This window comes from Dasypus novemcinctus, chromosome 4 (genome assembly GCF_030445035.2).
Source record: "Dasypus novemcinctus isolate mDasNov1 chromosome 4, mDasNov1.1.hap2, whole genome shotgun sequence".
In the NCBI taxonomy this organism is placed as follows: domain Eukaryota; kingdom Metazoa; phylum Chordata; class Mammalia; order Cingulata; family Dasypodidae; genus Dasypus; species Dasypus novemcinctus.
In genome coordinates, this window is record NC_080676.1 from 87,238,305 (window position 1) to 87,257,171 (window position 18,867).

At 42.2% G+C, this 18,867-nt stretch overlaps 1 protein-coding gene across 1 annotated transcript in view; it reads left to right on the forward strand.

Moving 5' to 3' along the window:
- DRD3 (dopamine receptor D3) overlaps nt 1-13,007 on the forward strand; it is a 45,715-nt gene extending 32,708 nt beyond the window's left edge. Inside the window, exons 5-8 of the mRNA XM_058296419.1 lie at nt 2,942-3,138; nt 4,133-4,210; nt 9,241-9,523; nt 11,100-13,007. Of these exons, the coding sequence (XP_058152402.1) occupies nt 2,942-3,138; nt 4,133-4,210; nt 9,241-9,523; nt 11,100-11,296 (755 nt within the window). The 3' untranslated portion in view covers nt 11,297-13,007. The remainder of the gene's footprint in view (nt 1-2,941; nt 3,139-4,132; nt 4,211-9,240; nt 9,524-11,099) is intronic.
- Nucleotides 13,008-18,867: the final 5,860 nt, after the last annotated feature.

The window sequence follows — 18,867 nt, forward strand, 5'->3', positions numbered from 1 at the left end:
ATTTGCTGTGTCTTGTTTCTTTGTCCGCTTCTGTTGTCGTCAGCGGCACGGGAAGTGTGGGCGGTGCCATTCCTGGGCAGGCTGCTCTTTCTTTTCACACTGGGCGGCTTTCCTCACGGGCGCACTCCTTGCGCGTGGGGCTCCCCCACGCGGGGGACACCCCTGCGTGGCACGGCACTCCTTGCGCGCATCAGCACTGCGCATGGCCAGCTCCACACGGGTCAAGGAGGCCCGGGGTTTGACCCGCGGACCTCCCACATGGTAGACGGACGCCCTAACCACTGGGCCAAAGTCCGTTTCCCCCCTTACCCATTTCTGTACCTGACTTTTTTAAACAATAATTCATGTGTAAAATTTTGAAGTCTACCTTCCAGGGCCTGGAGGAAGGCAGAGAAGGTACATCTAGAGGAAACATCCAGCACACCAAGGATAGCAACGAGGACAAATAGTGGGAAAGTAGCCTTGCCACCTCTCGGTCCCCCTTCTCACTGGCAAAACAAACAAAGGCTCTTCTTCACTGTAAAAGGCATTTTAAAGCATGGTCAGAAACTGACAGCATGGGAGCCGGTTTCAGGGGCAGCCTGGTCACTGCCAACCTGCCTCCTTACAGACTGGACACACCACCAACTACCACCCCAGTCCATACCCCCTCAAAGCCATCTCTGCCAAAATACCAGAAGATGCCAATTTGGTGACCACAGCTCAGAACTTTATGAGTCATTTCCCAAAGGATGCTGACACGGCATCGGTCTTGAGATGGCTTTAATTTCATCTTAGTTTTATGCCATCCCCCAAGACAACTGAGAAGTTGGGAACAGCTTATAAAGATTCTGGTGGCAGTGCAATCAATTAAAATGCCTCACTGGCCACCAAGCACTCTTCTTTTTTTAGTTCTTAGCTATGGCTCTGTTCCCTTCCCTATAAATATTGTTCTCCGTAAGTCTCTCAAACTTTCCATTCCAAGTGATACCTCCCTTTTTAAGTTCAAAAAGTAATAATAGTCAAGAATAAACACTAATATCTACCATCCATTCTCTTTAAGCCTCACAACCATTAGACAAGACAATATTTTAATCCTTCTTTTATGATAAGGAAACTAACGAGTGACCAATCTGGTTCTCACATTATATTAGTTTCCTAGGGCTGCTGTAGCAAATTATCACAAATTTGGAGATTTAAAACAACAGAAATGTATTCTTTCACTGTTCCGGAGGCAGAAGTCTGAAATCAAGATATCAGCAGGGCCTGCCCCTCCAAAGGCTCTAGGAGAGAGTCCTGGCTTGCTTTTTCTGACTTCTTCCAGGTGTTCTTTGGCTTGGGGCTATAGAATTCCAATCTCTGTTTCCATGTGGCCTTCTTCTCTGTCTCTGTGTCCCAAATCTCCCTCTGACTGTCTCGGATACTTGTCACTGGATTTAGGGTCTTCCCAAATCCAGGATGATCTCATCTCAAGATCTTTAAATTAATTACACAAACACTTTTTTTCCAAACAAATTCACATTCACAGGTTCTAGGTAGATACATCTTTTGGGGAGCCACTGATCAACCCACTGCACACATTTAAGGCTGTCTGGCCTCTACCCTACCTCGGAAGACAAAGAAGCAAAATAACAAGCCCATGTGGTTGCTGCCCTCCGCTCACACCTGGGGCAGTATCTTCCGAGGCCCAATTTTGGGTTGGAGAATCTGCAACACTTTATGAATATTGACTGAAAATGCCATACCCTAACAGTGGAGGAAGGTGGAGAGTCAACATCACAGAAAGAACATTGGCTTTGGGGACTGGTTTGAGGTACATGTCCTGGCTCCATCCCTTTCAGGCTGTGCAATCTTGGGCCACTAACTAAACCTCTCTGAATTTTATTCTGTTCATCTGAAAATAGAATAATGGCACCTGCCTCCCATAACGTTGTCAAAATTATTAGGTAAAATAATCTGTGTAAAGCCTTTGGCACATCCATTGGCCGATGTTAGGTCACCTCCCTTTTCTCCTCCAAGGTGGGGCAAGTTCTAGCCCTTATCTTGGGCATTAAAAGAATCTCAACACCTGAGAGCAAAGAAGGCAAAGCTACAGGAAACTCCCAAGGAGGAGGAGCAGAAGCATTTCAAGCAGGAATAAGTAAGCTCCTCAATTCACATTTTCCAGGGTGACAATACACTTACTGATTCCCTTCCCATCCCACCCCTGGCCAGTACTGGGATTTCCTGAAAAATCCAATTGCCTGTCATATAATCAGACACCACCTGTCCATATCCTGGATTCAAAACTAAAGAAATAGGCATTCTTAGCAAAGAAGGCAGATTCCTGTCATTGCCTTGCAACGGTCCATTAATAGTTCCACCCCAGCAGGCCCTCTCTGCTGCATCCCTCCAGGAACCTCTGCTGTGACACTGCCCTCAGCCTCCCCAGCTGCATTCCTCTGCATGACTCTTACCACACTGTACGGAAAGAATTATCTGTCTAGACTGTGAGCTCCTTTAAGAACAGACATGGGATCTTATTCATCTTTACAGAGCAGTGTCTGGCATGCAATTACTGGTAAATGTTCTTTTTAAGGATCTACAGGAGCTACAAAGATAAACTAGAGCTCCTACCCTCAAGGAGCTGACAGCGTAGGTGTCTGATTCCACATCTCCTCACCCTCGCAACAAAACAATTAGGCCAAGCATGGTAGCTACACAGAAAGAGGCAAAAGTAAACATCTCTAGGGATACAAAGGAATTAAGAGTTGCTTCTGACCGAGAAACTCCAGGAAGCCTTCACCAACATGGCAGCCTCTGCACTGGGGCCTGATGAGGGGTAGGAGAATGGGGCAACCCCTGTTTCTTAAAGCTCCACGTGGGTGAGAAGATGCAGATACTGCACATAATATGGGGGCATATTTTGTGCTCCCCACTTGTCTGCAAGCAGCTTTACCTTCTCTCCTTCTTTCACCAACAGGGGACCCAAGCATCTGCTCCATCTCCAACCCTGACTTTGTCATCTACTCTTCAGTGGTGTCCTTCTACCTGCCCTTTGGAGTGACTGTCCTCGTCTATGCCAGAATCTACGTGGTGTTGAGACAAAGGAGACGGAAACGGATCCTCACTCGACAGAACAGTCAATGCATCAGTGTCAGGCCCGGCTTTCCCCAACAAGTAAGCGTCCTGGAGGGGGCAAGGGAAAGACAACGCCCATCGCGTGGCTCTACGATGTATGTTTTTGCCTGTGCTACCACGTTAGAGACAAAGATCTGAGCCTGCCCTTTGATCAGCTGGAATTAGCTACGCTTTGCAGGTTGAAATTCCATCTCAAGAGCACATTGACAGTCTTCCCTAGAGCCCGCCACACTTGACAAGATTATAACTTAGTTTCTGAGCTTGTTCTGCTTCCCTTAAGGCCCCACATTGCTCCCTCCCTACACCCCCCCCCCCCCCAATGGCCAGGACAAACGGGACAGTTCAGATATCCTGCAGGACTTAAGCGTGGCAGCTTACCTTGCTCTGCTGGTAGGTCCCCAGCACTGACTTCTTGTTCAGGTCTCTCATTCCAGAAACATTTGGGGTTTATGGAAACCTCTTTTCTTTACTAGATCTTCCCTTAAGCAACTGATGGGATGGGATCCTGGCACATAGTAGTTTACCCACAATGTGTTTGAAACAGAAATAGTTGAATATTGATCACTTACAATCTTCTAGGGGCACCAAGAATATTATACTGCCCCTGCCTTCAAGGAGCTTAGAATCTAGACAAGCAAATAAAGCAAACCTTCTCCCAAAGTTAATGAATAGCCCCAAACTAAACAAGATATTTGCCAAATGTGAGATGAATACAATTAAGCACCAAATATTAAGTGCTGTAGAAGTTAGAAGAAGAGAGTGGCTAATGCTCAGGAAAGAACTGAGTCTGATCTTGAAAGCAAGGTCAACTTGAATGTCTCAGTCAATCTCTGAGGACCTGAATGAGTGCCAGACTCCTAAAATCAAAGTCGTCAAGGCTTGGATAGAATGAGGCTATGGATTCCCATGAACTATGAGGTCAGGGCCCAAGGCTGGGGATATGTACACATTACATTCCAGCACTATCATCTACATGGCTCAACTATGTAGAGCTTAAGCCACAACTGACTGTTTCTCCTTCAATCCCCTCTAGTCTACTTGTCTGCGGCTGCACCCCATTCGACAATTTTCAATAAGGGCCAGATTTCCATCAGATGCTACAGGGAATATGGTAAGTCTTGTCTTTGGTTATCAGGAAGGAATAAAAGAATGAGACCTTTTCCTAAGATGCTGGCTTGTCTTGATTCCACTCCCAACCCAGAATGGAATCGAACCTTAATTCCACAGTTTTATCTATAATATATGCCAGATCTGAAATCCTGCCTAGTTTTAACTACAGAATCAGAAGCATCAGATATTCAGATAGCATAGGATTGTTGGGCTGGAACCCAGTGATTGGAGCCATCTGACCATTGGATGTAGTGTGAAAACACCATCCAGATCCATTTGCACTAGAGGGAACAGAGCACCAATGAAACAAACATGGCATAGTCGAGACAGCAGAGAAGGGAGGCTAATGTGAGACTCTAAGTGATCTGTTTGACATTAAATGTGGGCAAACCAAGACAATTTCTTGTGTAACCTTGGGCCTTGCCCTTCCAACTGAAGTCAGTCCTGTCTTTCCCCAGCACCAGAGGGCGGATTGAAACCTAAAGGTGTTAAATATGTCCAGGATTCTATCTCCCTGAACTCCACAGCCAAGCAAACATTAGGAATAAAGTTTCAAAACCCCATAATGATGAAGGCCTGAGCCTTTTGCAATCTCTGTTTAGCTGAACACTTTTTACACAGGCCTGATGTAGCAGACTCTTGCTATAAATGATAAAAGGTAGATAGGAGGCTCAGACCTTCCTGTAGCTGATCAATCCACCTTCAGTCTATGGTCAAAAGGAGGGAAAGTGGTGACTACAAAAGGATATATTGGGAAATAAGACACTGCAATTGCCAGAAGTGTAGAGAATTAGGTTCTGTCCTGCCATGTGGAAGTGGAGGGCTCTGCCACCCAGACCCAAAGGAATTTGGTGTTGCCAGTCATGAAGATAGTGATTTGCAGAGGGGTCTGAAAAATGCATTTGCCAATATATAGTCTTGGAAGAATCTCTTTCCTTTTATAGAACTGAGTTTCTACATCTATAAAAAGGAGACAAGTTGTACTAGATCAGTATTCTCACATATGAGTTCATAGGCACTGTTAGCAGTTTGATATAGTTATGAATTCCAAAAATAGATATTGGATTATGTTTGTAAACTTGTCTGTACCTGGGCGTGATTAAATTATGATTAGGGCTTTGATTGGGCCCCGTTAGCAGGATGTTGAGTCCCTGCCCCTTGGTGGATGGGGACTCACACATAAAAGACATGGCAAAGGACAGAGTTATAGGTTTTGATGTTGGAGTTTTGCTGTTGGGGTTTTTGATGCTGGAGTTTTTAACTGGAGCCCAGGAAGTAAACACATAGGAGAAGAACACAGAGGAATAGAGACAGCTCCTTACACATGGCAGAAGTCCCAGGGAGAGACAGAGCCGTTCACCTTATAGTTTACAGCTGGCCTTGTGGAGAGGGGCAAAACCTAGAGAGCCTCATAGTTTACACTGACATTGTGGAGAAAACAGAGGAGCTGAGCCTGGAGAATAATGAACCTTAGGAAGAGAGGAACCCAGGAAGCCTGAACCCTAGCAGATGACGGCAGCCATCTTGCTCACAACAACACGTGGCAAAAGACTTTGGTGAGGAACATAACTTGTGCTTTATGGCCTGTAACTGTGGGCTTCTACCCCAAATAAACACCCTTTATAAAAGCCAACAGATTTCTGGCATTTTGAATCTGTTCCCCTTTGGCTGACTACTATAGGCACGCCCCAGAATTTGTCCCCAGTCCCTGAGTTTCAAGAATAATATGTTTCAAATACTCTCACTTTTAGAGAATCACTAGGTGCCAGTGCAATCATAAATATAGTATGGACTTGAACATATGTGGCAATAATTTCACTTTTCTGTTCATTAATTCAATAAATCCTGGCTATAACATGACCATACAGATAAAAACAGAATATGCTTATATGAATTATTTGAAAGACACATCAAAACAAAAAATTTTTAAATATATCACCTTGGAGTCCACAGGAATTCCTCCATGGACCATGGTTTTAAAAACACTAAACCGTCTTGAAGGCCACTTTCATGCATTCACTCCTTCATTCACAAATGGTTTCTGAGTGTGTATAGCATGCCAGCTCTGTGCAACTGGAAGACTGTGATTCCTTGATCTAAGGAGAGAAAAAGTGAAGGATCAATAGAAAACTTCTTGTATTACTGAGGGTTCTTGGTTACTGACGCTGATTTATGTAGAAAAGGAATTTAAGGGCAGTGGATTTGGCTCAACTGATAGAGCGTCCACCTATCACATAGGAGGTCCAGGATTCAAACCTAGGGCCTCCTGACCCCCATGGAGAGTTGGCCCACATGCAGTGCTGATGTACACAAGAAGTGCTGTGCCACACAGGGGTGTCCCTCACGTAGGGGAGCCCCACGCACAAGGAGTGCACCCTGCAAGGAGAGCCACCCCACGTGAAAAAAGCACAGCCTGTCCAGGAGAGGCACCACAACATAAAGAGCTGACACAGCAAGATGACACAACAAAAAGAGACACAGATTCCTGGTGCCACTGACAAGAATACAAGCAAACACAGAAGAACACACAGTGAATGGGCACAGAGAACTGACAATGGGGGAGGTGGGGGGGAGGGGAGGGAGATAAATAAATAAATAAATAAATATATGTATAAATATATAAATAAAATGAAAAGGAATTTACTGGAGAGCTGTCAATAAGATGATGCTGTTCATGCCTAAGAAAGAATCTGGTTAGGAGACTTAGTACACTGGACACTGTCACCACTGCTAGATGAATTTTGAAGTCTCTATTTCACTAGCTCCAGATTCAAGGCCCAGGTGGGAATCTCTGACTGGCTGCGCTAGAGCTCTAGCTGCCAGTGGGGGAGAGGAGGGGAATAAATATCTGGTCTTAATGGCTTCAGTAATGAGAATTAGGGAATCCTGCCTCCTACTCAAGATTGTTTGATTCTTCAAGATTGTCTGACACAGTGTCTAAGTCTTCAAACATGGAAAGAAGTTCAGGTGTTGGGCACTTCTACTCCCCCCACCCCTCCAAAAAAAAGAGGGCCTGAAATATACACACCTTCTCAGTTTTCTACTCTCAGAGGCTGGCTACTCATCCCAATTCATTTTCCCCAATTTCTTTTCTTAGCCAAAGGATGATGGGGGAAAAGACACAGAGCTAAGTGTCCCTGGAATATAAAGTGTCATTGTAATTCTGCCTCCAGCTCTATAGATATAGATATAATGTAGCACTACATAGAGGGACCAACTCAAAAGAGAAGCAAGTAAGGCAAGAGAAAAGGAGGAATAGGGCAAGAATAACAGGGCTCTTCTTTTCATCCCTAATTGACTACCAACCCCTGAACAGCAGTCCTAGATGAAACATCAAAGTTCATTTGTGCAGAGGAGGAGAGAAGGAGGTGAGTGAGTGATGGGGTCAGATTACCACGAGGCAGAGTGACAATCTCCAGAATTCCTGAGTGAGCTCTGCTTCCTCCCAACTCCAAAATTCCAAAATTTTCTAAGATTGAGTAGAACTTTCTCTTTCTAAAGACAGAAAAAAGGAACGTTTCTCAATAAATTAAGCTCTTTTGTGTGTGCTTGTTTCCTAATCACAGTCTTATATTGTAGAAATTAACATCAGTAATAATAATAATTTAATAATAATTCTGAGCCTTGTTAATGGTGATAATAAAATAACAGTCTCCACTTATTGAGATCCTATCAGACACTTTATGTGCCAATTTATTTAATCCTCAAAGCAACCCTTACAGGGAAAATATTGTCATCAGCCTCATTTTAAGAGTAAGAAAATCAAGACTCAGAGAAGTTAGGTGATTTGTCCAAGTTCACAAAGCTGCTGCTCTTCCTTTACAACCACTCTAGACCATGGCTGTGAATACCTGTTCTTTTGGTTTGAGTCTGGTTCTCATTCATTAGTGTGTGACCTTTAATAAGACATTTATGCTCTTTGAACTTTGTTGTTCTAATCTGTAAAACTGAGATGACAATTATAAATAACGGTAACTAATAACATTAAATGCTTATTTTATGCTAGACCCCACAGTAAGCTATATGCCTATAAATCCTATACCAGATCTATCTACTTATTGATCAATAGTTAGATAGAGATGTATATTCTAATTTAATTCCTACAATAACTCTGTGAAGGAGGTATCTCTATTATTGACCATTTTCACAGATAAGGTTCTAGTTCACTTGCCCAAGGTATATTTAAGTAGGAAAGCTGAGAAGAAAATTCTGGGGTTTCTTTGTTTAACTTTTTTACATAAAATTTTAAAAATAACAAAATAGAAAGAGAAATATAAAAACCTTCCCATACTCATTAGCTAACTTCAACAATTCTCAATTCATGGTCAATCATATTTCATCTATACTCCCACCTACAGTCACGTATTCCCACTGGATTATTATAAAGCAAATTCTAAACACCATATTATTTCATTCATAATTATTTCTGTAAGACCTTCTGAAGGATAACGACTCTTTAAAAAAAAAACAAATGACCACAATTCCACATCTCCCTAAAAAGATGAGTAATCCTCTAATATCATTTTATAGCCCAACAGTGTTCAAATTTCCCCAATTATCTTGTACGTTTTTACAGATGGTTTGTTTGACTCTAATTTTAAAAACCCCATACTTTGCAACTGGAAATCATTACAATAATTATTATTGTAATTTATTTGTTGAAGGAATTGAGGCATTTGTCTTGTATAGATTCCCACATTCTAGATTTTGCTGCTTGCATCCTAATGGTGTCATTTAACGTGTGACTCTGTATATCTAAGTCATTCTCACTAGAAAAGCAAGGCCACAGTGGTCCTCAAAGGGTAGTCATTATTCTCAAATGTGCCATATTTGGCAGGTGCTTTATAGTTATAAAGTCAGAAGATTTCATTTAACTTTCCATGATCCCACTACTCAGATGCTCTTCTGTAGGTTTTATGCAATGATGGTGGTTTTTTCTTCCTTCTTTGAATTATCTTTCCCTTCCAGGAACATTCAAAAGATAAAAAATATCCCCAAAAATGTCAGGACCCTCTCTTGTCACACCTGCAGCCCCTCTCCCCTGGCCGGGCACACATGGAGCTGAAGCGCTACTACAGCATATGCCAAGATACTGCCTTTGGGAGACCAGGCCTCCAAGATGGGGATGGAGAGTTGAAAAGGGAGGCAAGGACTCGGAACTCCCTCAGCCCAAACTTGGCACCCAAGCTCAGCTTAGAGGTTCGAAAACTCAGCAATGGCAGGTTGTCAACATCCCTGAAACTAGGGTCCTTGCAGCCTCGGGGAGTGCCACTTCGGGAGAAGAAGGCAACCCAGATGGTGGCCATCGTGCTAGGTGAGTCTGAGTCAGGACAATTTGGATTGGGTTGGATTAGGTTGGGTTACACTGAGTTCGGTGCAGCTGGTGGAGCATAACTACGTCTACCAGAAATTAGATTTCTGTTACATTAGACAGTAACATTTATAATTACATTAGACAGTACCATTTATAAAACACTGACAATACAATTGGAAGGTGTCTGTATGTAAGTGTGAACTCTGGTGGAAATTCGAAAGACCTAGATTGAAATTCATGAAATAGAACAAGTTATCTAATTGAGCTGTTTTTTTGTTTCTCAAATGAACTTATAATAGATAAATCAATAATAAATAAGATCATCTTTAGTAAGTGTCTGGCACACATTGGATATTAGTAAATGCTTACTTATTTTAAAATGTTAAGTGAAAAAATAGGAATGCAAAATACTGCTATCAAACTATGGATAGTGGTATATAGTAATATATTAATAATCTTCCATTAAGCATGGGAAAAAAAGGAAATATACAATGAAGGAAACTAGATGGAAGATATTATATATTGCCTGACTCCTTCTATTACAAAATATAAATACATATAAAGCAGACAGATGGAAACAGAATAGCAGCTCTGTACAGCAGGGGAAGGATAGAGAGATTAAGAGGTGATTATCAAGGCGTAGAGTTTTTTTGTTTGTTTGTCTGTTTTTTTTGTTTTTTTTGTTATGATTTTTATTATTAACAGAGTGATGAAAATGCTCTAATAATGATTGAAGTGATGAATGCACAGTTATGTGATTATACCAAATACCATTGATTGTACACTTTGGATGGATTGTATGCTTTGTGAAAATATATCAACCAAATTGATTTTAAAAAGAAAAAAAAAAGGAAAAAGCACCGCTGTCATGTGGATTGATAAAAACTAGATTATTTTAAATGCAGAGAAAAAGGAACTAAGTTCACCAAGATATCAAAAGTGAGTGTCTTTGGTGGGTGGTTATTTTTCTTCTTTCTACTTTTCTGTATTTACCTAGTTTTCCATACTGTATAAACTCAGGACTACTTTTCATAGCAGGAAAAATATCAACTTTGTTTATATAAAGAAATAAAGAGTTGATATGTCATGGGTCTCATATAGAGTTAATGGCATCCTGTTCAGTGTCACTGACAAACCCCAAGGTTCTCATCCACTGGGGACTTTACTATATCTCCTGGGTCTATTCTCAACAATAGGAACTGTGGCAATGGCATCTTTAAGATCGTCTTCCCTATCAATGCCTAGCTTCCTGTCTTGCATGGGTGGACATTAAATAAATGTCTAAATTCAACTGGGAAGTAAAAAAAGGCTAGTAAGGAATCCCCTGGAGGTCAGACAAGGAAATTCGGTTAGGAACAACAACCTGAGATGAATTAAAGCTGTCAGCATGGAGTGTTCTCATCTACTAAATGGGGATAATCCCACCTACTTCATAGGGTTGTTGTAAAAATTATGAGTATATTAAAATTACAGGAGAGTGAGTAGCATAAAGTAGACAACCACAGATCATTTTTATGTTGTAACAAAAGGAATTAGCAAACCCCTTACCCAGTTTCTCTCTTCATTTGAAACCTAGGGACCTTCATTGTCTGCTGGTTGCCCTTCTTCTTGACCCACGTTCTCAATGCCCACTGCCAAGCATGCCACGTGTCCCCAGAGCTTTACAGTGCCACCACATGGCTGGGCTATGCGAACAGTGCCCTCAACCCTGTGATCTATACCACCTTCAATGTCGAGTTCCGCAAAGCCTTCCTTAAGATCCTATCCTGCTAAAGGAGGAGAGAAGGGAACTCTCCCTGTGCCCACCTCGGCTGCCAGGCCATTGGGCCCCTGGCTAGGGCCTGCTCAGAAAGACTGTGGAATGTCCACTGGCATGTGGTAGGAAGAGGATTCCTGGAGCCAGGACATCCCTGCATGGCAACTGCTTCCTTGAAAACAGAATGTTCTACCTCCCCAGCTAAAATCTGACTTCATTCTGGCAATCTTCAAGTGGTGGGGGACCTGTAAATTATAAGCAATAATTCAGAAAGAAGCTGATAAAACATGACTCTCTACACATACAGAATTGTCATCAGAGGCATGATTCATTACAGTGAACAAAACATGAACAGATTTCATAATTCTCAACTTGCCAGGGGGCCTTGAAATCTCAGCCAGTAAACCATCTTGCAGAACAGCCCGTCTCTCTTCCTTCGAACCTCTAATTAACTGTCAGACTAACCTTGTACTTTTATGGGCCCATTTCCCCTTGATCGCTGCTTTCTCCTTCACTGTGTCCTGAACTATGAATGCTAAGGCCAATGCTTCTACCTGTCTGTAGTATGTGTTTGCCTACATTTGGTGAGGGAATTTTCTCATGCTGGGGGGAGACACTGTCCCACATTGGGACCTGGGCTTCACTTCAAACCTTGCTTCCCTTATAATCTAGCGCTAGCTAAGCAGGCCCTTTAATTCTACTCCCTTACTCTCTTGAGGCAGTTTCAGAGTCTCAATTTCCGGAGTAATTCAGGTTAGGAATATTAAATGATAAAGGAATGGAAATTCCCACTATAGCATCACTGTCAAATCTTGTGGTTCAGAACATGCCTTAGAAATGCTTTCCATAATGCTATAAGGTTTTCCTAGCCATGGCAACTCCACCTCCTGCTTCACAAAGACCCAGTACCTTCCGACTCCCGAGACTTACTAAGTATTAAGTGTCTACTAAGTGCCAGTTATTTCCCCAAGTTCTGGATATGCAGCAATGACTCCTGACAGCCTCTGCCCTCAAGGAACTCACCATCAGCTCCTGCGTTTGCCCGTTTACTTGCCTAAGGGTGTTAGGGACTCACCTAGCTGCCAAAGGACCTCAGAACTGAGAGCGCTGGGCAGGGTGGCTGCCCAAAGCCATCACTTGTGTGGTCCTAGTGCAGATTCTAAATTTCACTCACCAAACACTTAGACTAAAGGTATAATAGAAACAATTTGTAATTGCCTTTCAAAATTGCATTTAGAAGAACATGAATATTCTCATCATTTACCTTCTCACCTACAGAAGCTATTTTTATTGATAGCAGAAATGAGCTTCAATTTTTGTACAGTTCATGAAATGTTGTCCTCCTGAACTTCAGTAAGTTTACTTTTAATGGCTTTACTATTTAGGCATGACAGATACAGCTGCAAAGCTGTTAAAACTTTAAAGTGTACAAGAACTTGACTACAAAGACTGCAAGGCTGCCCTCGTTCCTCTTTTTTCCTTTAACTCTTAAGTATGTAATAAGGAAATATATATATATATATATACACCCCAGTAATTTAGTTACCTGTAACTCCTGAATGCTTTTAATGCCAGCGTTTAAAAATGTTATTATCTATAACAATATTTACATTGTAACTCGGTGGGAAAATTCTGTCTTCCCACTAGTTCCTGTACCTTGGGCCACTAGTTCAACATGTTTATGGTGCAAGCAAATCTGGGTACTGAAACAATTAAATATCTTCAAAAGTAAAAGTATGTGACTCCTAGGTTTTTCCATCTATAATAAACAAAACAGATGGAACCGTGGGGTGAAAAATCCATATAACTCCATGGAAAAATCCGAGTTCTAAAGGTAGAAACATAAACAGCATCAGTATCAGTATATTTGTGAGGAAGAATAATAGCAAATATCTTGTATCCTTTCTTTATATCAAGTTATTCAACTCTTACGATAACCTTAGAAGGGTAAACTTCATTTTAAAGATGAGGAAACTGATGCAGGGAGAGGTTAAGAAATTTGCCCAAGCTCATACCGCCAGTAATTGGCAAAACTGGGAAGCTAGAATTCAAACACGAATCTGTCTGATTGCCCAGGCCATATAATGAATCCCTTTGCCTCCTAACAGAGAGCTATGGGAGCAGAGGGACAGAAAAAATTGGAACAAAAATATCCAGGAAAGTCTTATCTTACCCCACCTAACTCCACCCCTAAATATTCTCAACAACCCCGCCTAAGGCATTAATCTCCCTTTCCTGCCTTTTCAGTTCCTCAATTGGTTATGATAAGAAAAGGAAATAATAGCGTGGGAAATCCACAATCTGCTTTTAGAATCATGAAGGGTCAGAACTTCAAGGGTCGGAGGAGAGTATTGTTTCTACCCTCTCCCTCATAAAGGAAACTGAGTTGCCCCAAAGAGAGACAAGTAGGCAGATCTGTTGAGTCCAGGTTCAGTGTTATTTCCACTTTACCACACTCCCTGAGAGCCCTTTAAAAACTGTAAACGCCATACAGATACAAGGAGACGGTCCCACTGTCACCTCTGCCATGAAACTGAGAGGTACCTTCTCCTTAGGCAGTGTCTGTTATCCCAGTCCTGGACAACTTCTTCCCAGCGTTTTCTTCTGACCTATAAAAGGAGTCCTAAAGAATTCCCAAGCCTAACTCTCAAGCATTTACTTCAGCCTCTTCTTCTTGAGGTCCTTCATTCTACCTCATCTGCTTCTACAGTTCTTACCATGAATGCTACTGAAAGGGCTCACTACTTTCAGAGCTAGTGTACCCAAAAACCCAAGGGGAGACATTGGCTTAGTTGAAACAGAGCAGTTTTTTGGGTGCAAACTTGTGGAGATCAACAAAGCCTCATAGTTGCCCATGCTAATTGGGGGAAATCCAAATAGTATGGAAATCCAAATAGATTACAACCAGCATTCCAAACCTTAAATAAATATTTCCTTCTTCCAGGTCATTATCCTCCAAAGGCTCCATTCATTTACGCATTTATTATGTCAATCATTTATTCAGTAAATACTGATTAATCACATTTTATGTGCCAAGCAGTAGCCTGGTGCCAGGAAGCACCATCAAAGATAACATGGTCCCTGCCCCCAGGAAAGCTTGAAGTCCAATAGGGGAGGTGTATTTATGACCTGCTTGTTGTCTATGGTCATAAATACATGGTTTTGGAATGTCCCATATTCAGGGGATCAAGGACAGCTTCCCAGGACAAGTGTTGTCAGGCTGAGACCTAATAAAAAAGGATAAGGGGTCTAGGCAGAAAAATATCTTTAGCAACCTAAAGATAAGAACAAGCAAGAGGCATTTGAAGAAGTTCAAGTAATTCTGTCTGACTGTAGAGAAGAGGGTGTAGGCATAGGATGGCAAAGGAGTGGGGTTCATTTTAGTGGTCCTCCTCCAGTTCTGCTGAGGGTGTAGCTGGGCTAATGGTGACACATCTTAGAGAAGACTTTATTTATTCCTGAACGCTGGTTCTTGCCTTCCCTACCCTCCATGTGGGCAGCACAACTAGCACATCTGATGCTGGTTTCCATAACAGCTCTCTGAGCTACACTGAATTTCAACAAATGCAGAATTTGGTTTGGATTCTTTGCTGTATTCTCTAGAAGAGGGTTGAATGGAAGTGGAATCAGAGATGGTTAAAATTAAGACACTGAAGGAAGTTTGGGTCAGAAACCAAAGAAGGTTAGACAAAGAGATTTGCTTTCTGGAATTCTTTGGGTCAGAACTAAAGAGAAATGCAGAAAGGATAAGGAATTAACTCACAACTGCCTGTTTCTTGGATGTCCTGACTCTCAGGCCTGTGCTCTAATCATTAAATATCCACTGACATCAGAAAACAGAAAAAGTTTAATTTGAATCAGCACACAGAGAGCAGAGGGGGTGACAGGCAATTAACTTGATTCCTCCTTTCTACCTAATGCTCTCCTCATCAGTTTAGGGAGTGAGTTTCCATGACTACCTCCTAACACAGAGACTAATGAGGGTGATGCCAGTGTCACCTCAGCTCTGTAACACACACTGGTGGAGGCAGAATTCAGTCAATTCTGAGCAGACCTGGGATGGCTCACTCCACCAACCCAAACCTCAATTAAATACCCAAAATCTATCATTGTGCACCGAGTCCCTCCTTTGTGTATAGTCTGCTGAGTACTGGAAAGCTGTAGGCCTCTGAAGATGGATGTGCCCGAGGGAGGAACCCAAGGTAGCTTTGACCCCCTTATGGAAACAACAATAGACAGATAAATTAAGGTCTGAAGTTCTAGTGCTAGCACAGACATGTGTCCTTGAGCAAATGGCTTAAATTCTGTAAGCCTCAGTTTCCTCTTTACTAAAATGGGGACCTGAAAACCTGGCATCCCTTGCTTAACCATTTGAAGATCAGGTAAGATCATATAAATGCTTTGTCAACTGTAAAGTCCTAGTAAATGTAAGATATTATTATTGCTACTAATATTATTTCTACCCTAAACAGCTATTTCTATCATCACCCAGAATCTTTCTTCTCTCCCTAACATAAAGTTATTAGGCACAGTCTTTTCAGCCTCCCAGATGAAATCTTACTTTTTTCAAGTCTGTTATTCCCAGACTTGACTGAGTTTGTAGTCTGATTGTTAGACAAATGAGTAGCACCTAAGAGGGCACCCTTCCCTCCTTGCACAGTCCAAGTGCCCAAGCAGAGCACAATCTAACACCCAGGCAGATTACGTTTGCTGAAGCCTACCTTGGATCCTCTGCTCCTCTCTGAACCAGAGGATGAAGAGCAGAACTCATCCATTTCCCAAGACTTTTCATCTTTGTTCCTCATAATGTCTGAGCTTGACATGCTCTCCTTTTCTTCCATCCCTTCCTGCCTGGGAGGAGTGGACTGGACGTGGTGGGAGTGGCTGGAAGGCAAGGGGACTCAGAGCTCAAAGGGCATGGGGAAATGGCTTATTCAGAATGTGACAGGTCAGATTCCGGCCTTGGCTTACTTTTCCTTTAGGGGCCTGGGTCAGGTCTGCAAACTTTCTGGAGCTTGAGTTTCTTATCAGTAAACTGGTGAGTCTGAATTCCTAAGGCTATGATAAGACAGACTAAAATTAACTTTAGAAGGATATTAATTATCCCCTGAGCCATAAAAACATGTAAACATGCTTATTAATAAATAAGTCAAAGCTGTTTGGAGAAAATCTTTAGTTGCTTATCTATGCCTTAAAAAGGAATTCAACAACAAATTCATTGAGGTTGAGGAAAGCTAAGAGAAAATATTGTGCTATTTCTCCTCCTTTGTGCAGTACCAACTCTAGACTGACAAAACTGGAGGAGAGTGTTATTCCCTCTAAGAAAACTTGATATTGTTAAGCCTTGCTTTATGCTTTGAGCTGGTTTCATATTCTATAAGATTTTATATTAAAGTAACTTAAAAGGCTTCTCATTTATCACACACTGCAGTCATGGGATTTGAGAGTTGGAAGGGACTCTAGCACAGTCCACCAATCTTTGCAGGGATCCTGCCTCCCTCCAACATCTCTGACCCACGGTCACCCAACTGTGCTAGGGAACTGACTCACTTCTGCCCAAGATATGTGATGGTTTGTGTCTGAATAGCTTTCTCCTTAAATGAAAGTCAGCCTCTTTTTAAAATCCACCACTTGGTCTTGATTCATTTCTCTAGAGCAGCAGAGAAACCTCTATTCCATCTTCCCCATGACAGTCATTGTGAGATTTAAGTTCTCCAACATTTTTATTCCTTGATCTCTTCTTTCAAGCAATATTTTATTACACCCACCATCTTAGTTGCTTTCCTCTGGACGGATCTGTGTTGTTCCTGTTTCTCTTAAAATACAAGGCGCTAAATGGAACACTATTTTCTGAATGTTGTCTAACCAGTACAGAGTTCTCTGTACTCATTATTCCCCATTACTGAAATATTCAATTTTTAATGACCCAACTCAAATTGCCTTGACTTTTTAGGGCTCATGTTGAAACTCTGAGAAGATCCATGTAGAATGGGTAAATTAAATGGAATATGCCTTAGGGATCAACACCTGTACAAGAGAGAAGGAAGTAGCATTCGGCAGGGAGAGAAGCTGAAATGCAATGCAGTCCACACAAAGATAATCCCACAGGCAGCTCTGAAGCAAGTTGTCTCACCTTGATAATTTGATAGGAAGTGGGCAGGGTCTTTATGGTTCCAGTTAGTCATTAGATGTGGGCTACCTCCAGGGAAGAGCCACAACTTAGGCAGGGATGCTCTCCTCAGTTGAAAGTCGTCAGATGTCAACAATTCTAGAAACTGGGGAATGACTCCCTCAAGCCTGAAGGTGGGATCTGGCTGGTACACCACAGCACCTACTATTTTCTACCCCTGTGCCTCTTGATTCCACTGTCTTCATATAATAAATTCTAGAGAAAGTTTTGCCAAGACTCTAGTTGATTTCTCTTCCTGGGGAAATTTGCAAGTGGAAAGCTAATGGGATGGACTACAACCACCACCACCACCACTGATGTCAAGGCCAAGGTGTATCTCATTGCCCTTTCCTACTATCTATTTTAGATTCACCTCACTGTTTGTTAGCACTTCTGCTGATGTACGTGGCTTACCTGTTGGAGTGACCCTGGGGTAACTGAGCCTCTGATCACCATGATTTTTTCAGGACATGGCTGCTGTACTTACTATTTACCATCAAAAAATTAGACAAGGAGATTCCAAGAAACCTCAGTAGATCACCCAAGTGACCACTGTACTCTTCCCTGTCCCCATGGTGTAACAACATCCCTAGCTTCTCCTGATGATCAGGATTCAATTACCCTTACTGGGATGCCCCATCACATGTCTCTTTGTCTCTTGACTGGAGGAGCTCCAAATGACTATGTAGAAGTAATACATTAAAGCTTAAAGGGATTATTGTCTCATAATGGACATCTTTATCCTCCAAGAATAAGGACCTCTAACATCCATGTTTTGGGGTTGGAAGACTCAATATTTTTTAAATGGCACTTTTTTCCAAATTGATCTATAGATTCATTATAATCTCTAAGAAAAATCCAACAGGCTTTTTTCCCCCAAAATTCTAACAAGCAGATAATAATGTTCATAAGGAAATTCAAAAGACCTAGAATAGCCAAAAGAATTTGTAAAAGAAAAATGAAGTTGAAAAATGTTTATTTCCTGTGGGAGGAGGGGCACCCGGCTTGCCTCAGTGGCAAACAGTGCGGCAAGAGGTGACACCGCCTCTGCCCACTGGGCCTAGACAAGGTGACCACGCCTGACTGGGCCTTTGCTGCTAACGGCTAGCGGGCACCGCCCTCCCCCTTCCTATCTCCCGCCTAGCCCAGCTCTCACTTCCCCTCCCCCCTCCCTTAAACCTAATCTCTTAGTACACTGTTTGCCCAGCAACAGCTTACAACCACCTATCAGCTTAGTAACAGTGTCAGCCTATCAAGAGTTAGCACATACTCTACTGGCCAATCACTAGCCCAATGCCAGAGCATTGCCTTATATGGAAACAGCATTTGCCCTAGCCAATCAGAACCCGCCACACCACTCCCCAATCCTATAAATCTGCATCCCCTCCCGCAATAAACCAGACTTGTGCCATCAGCCTG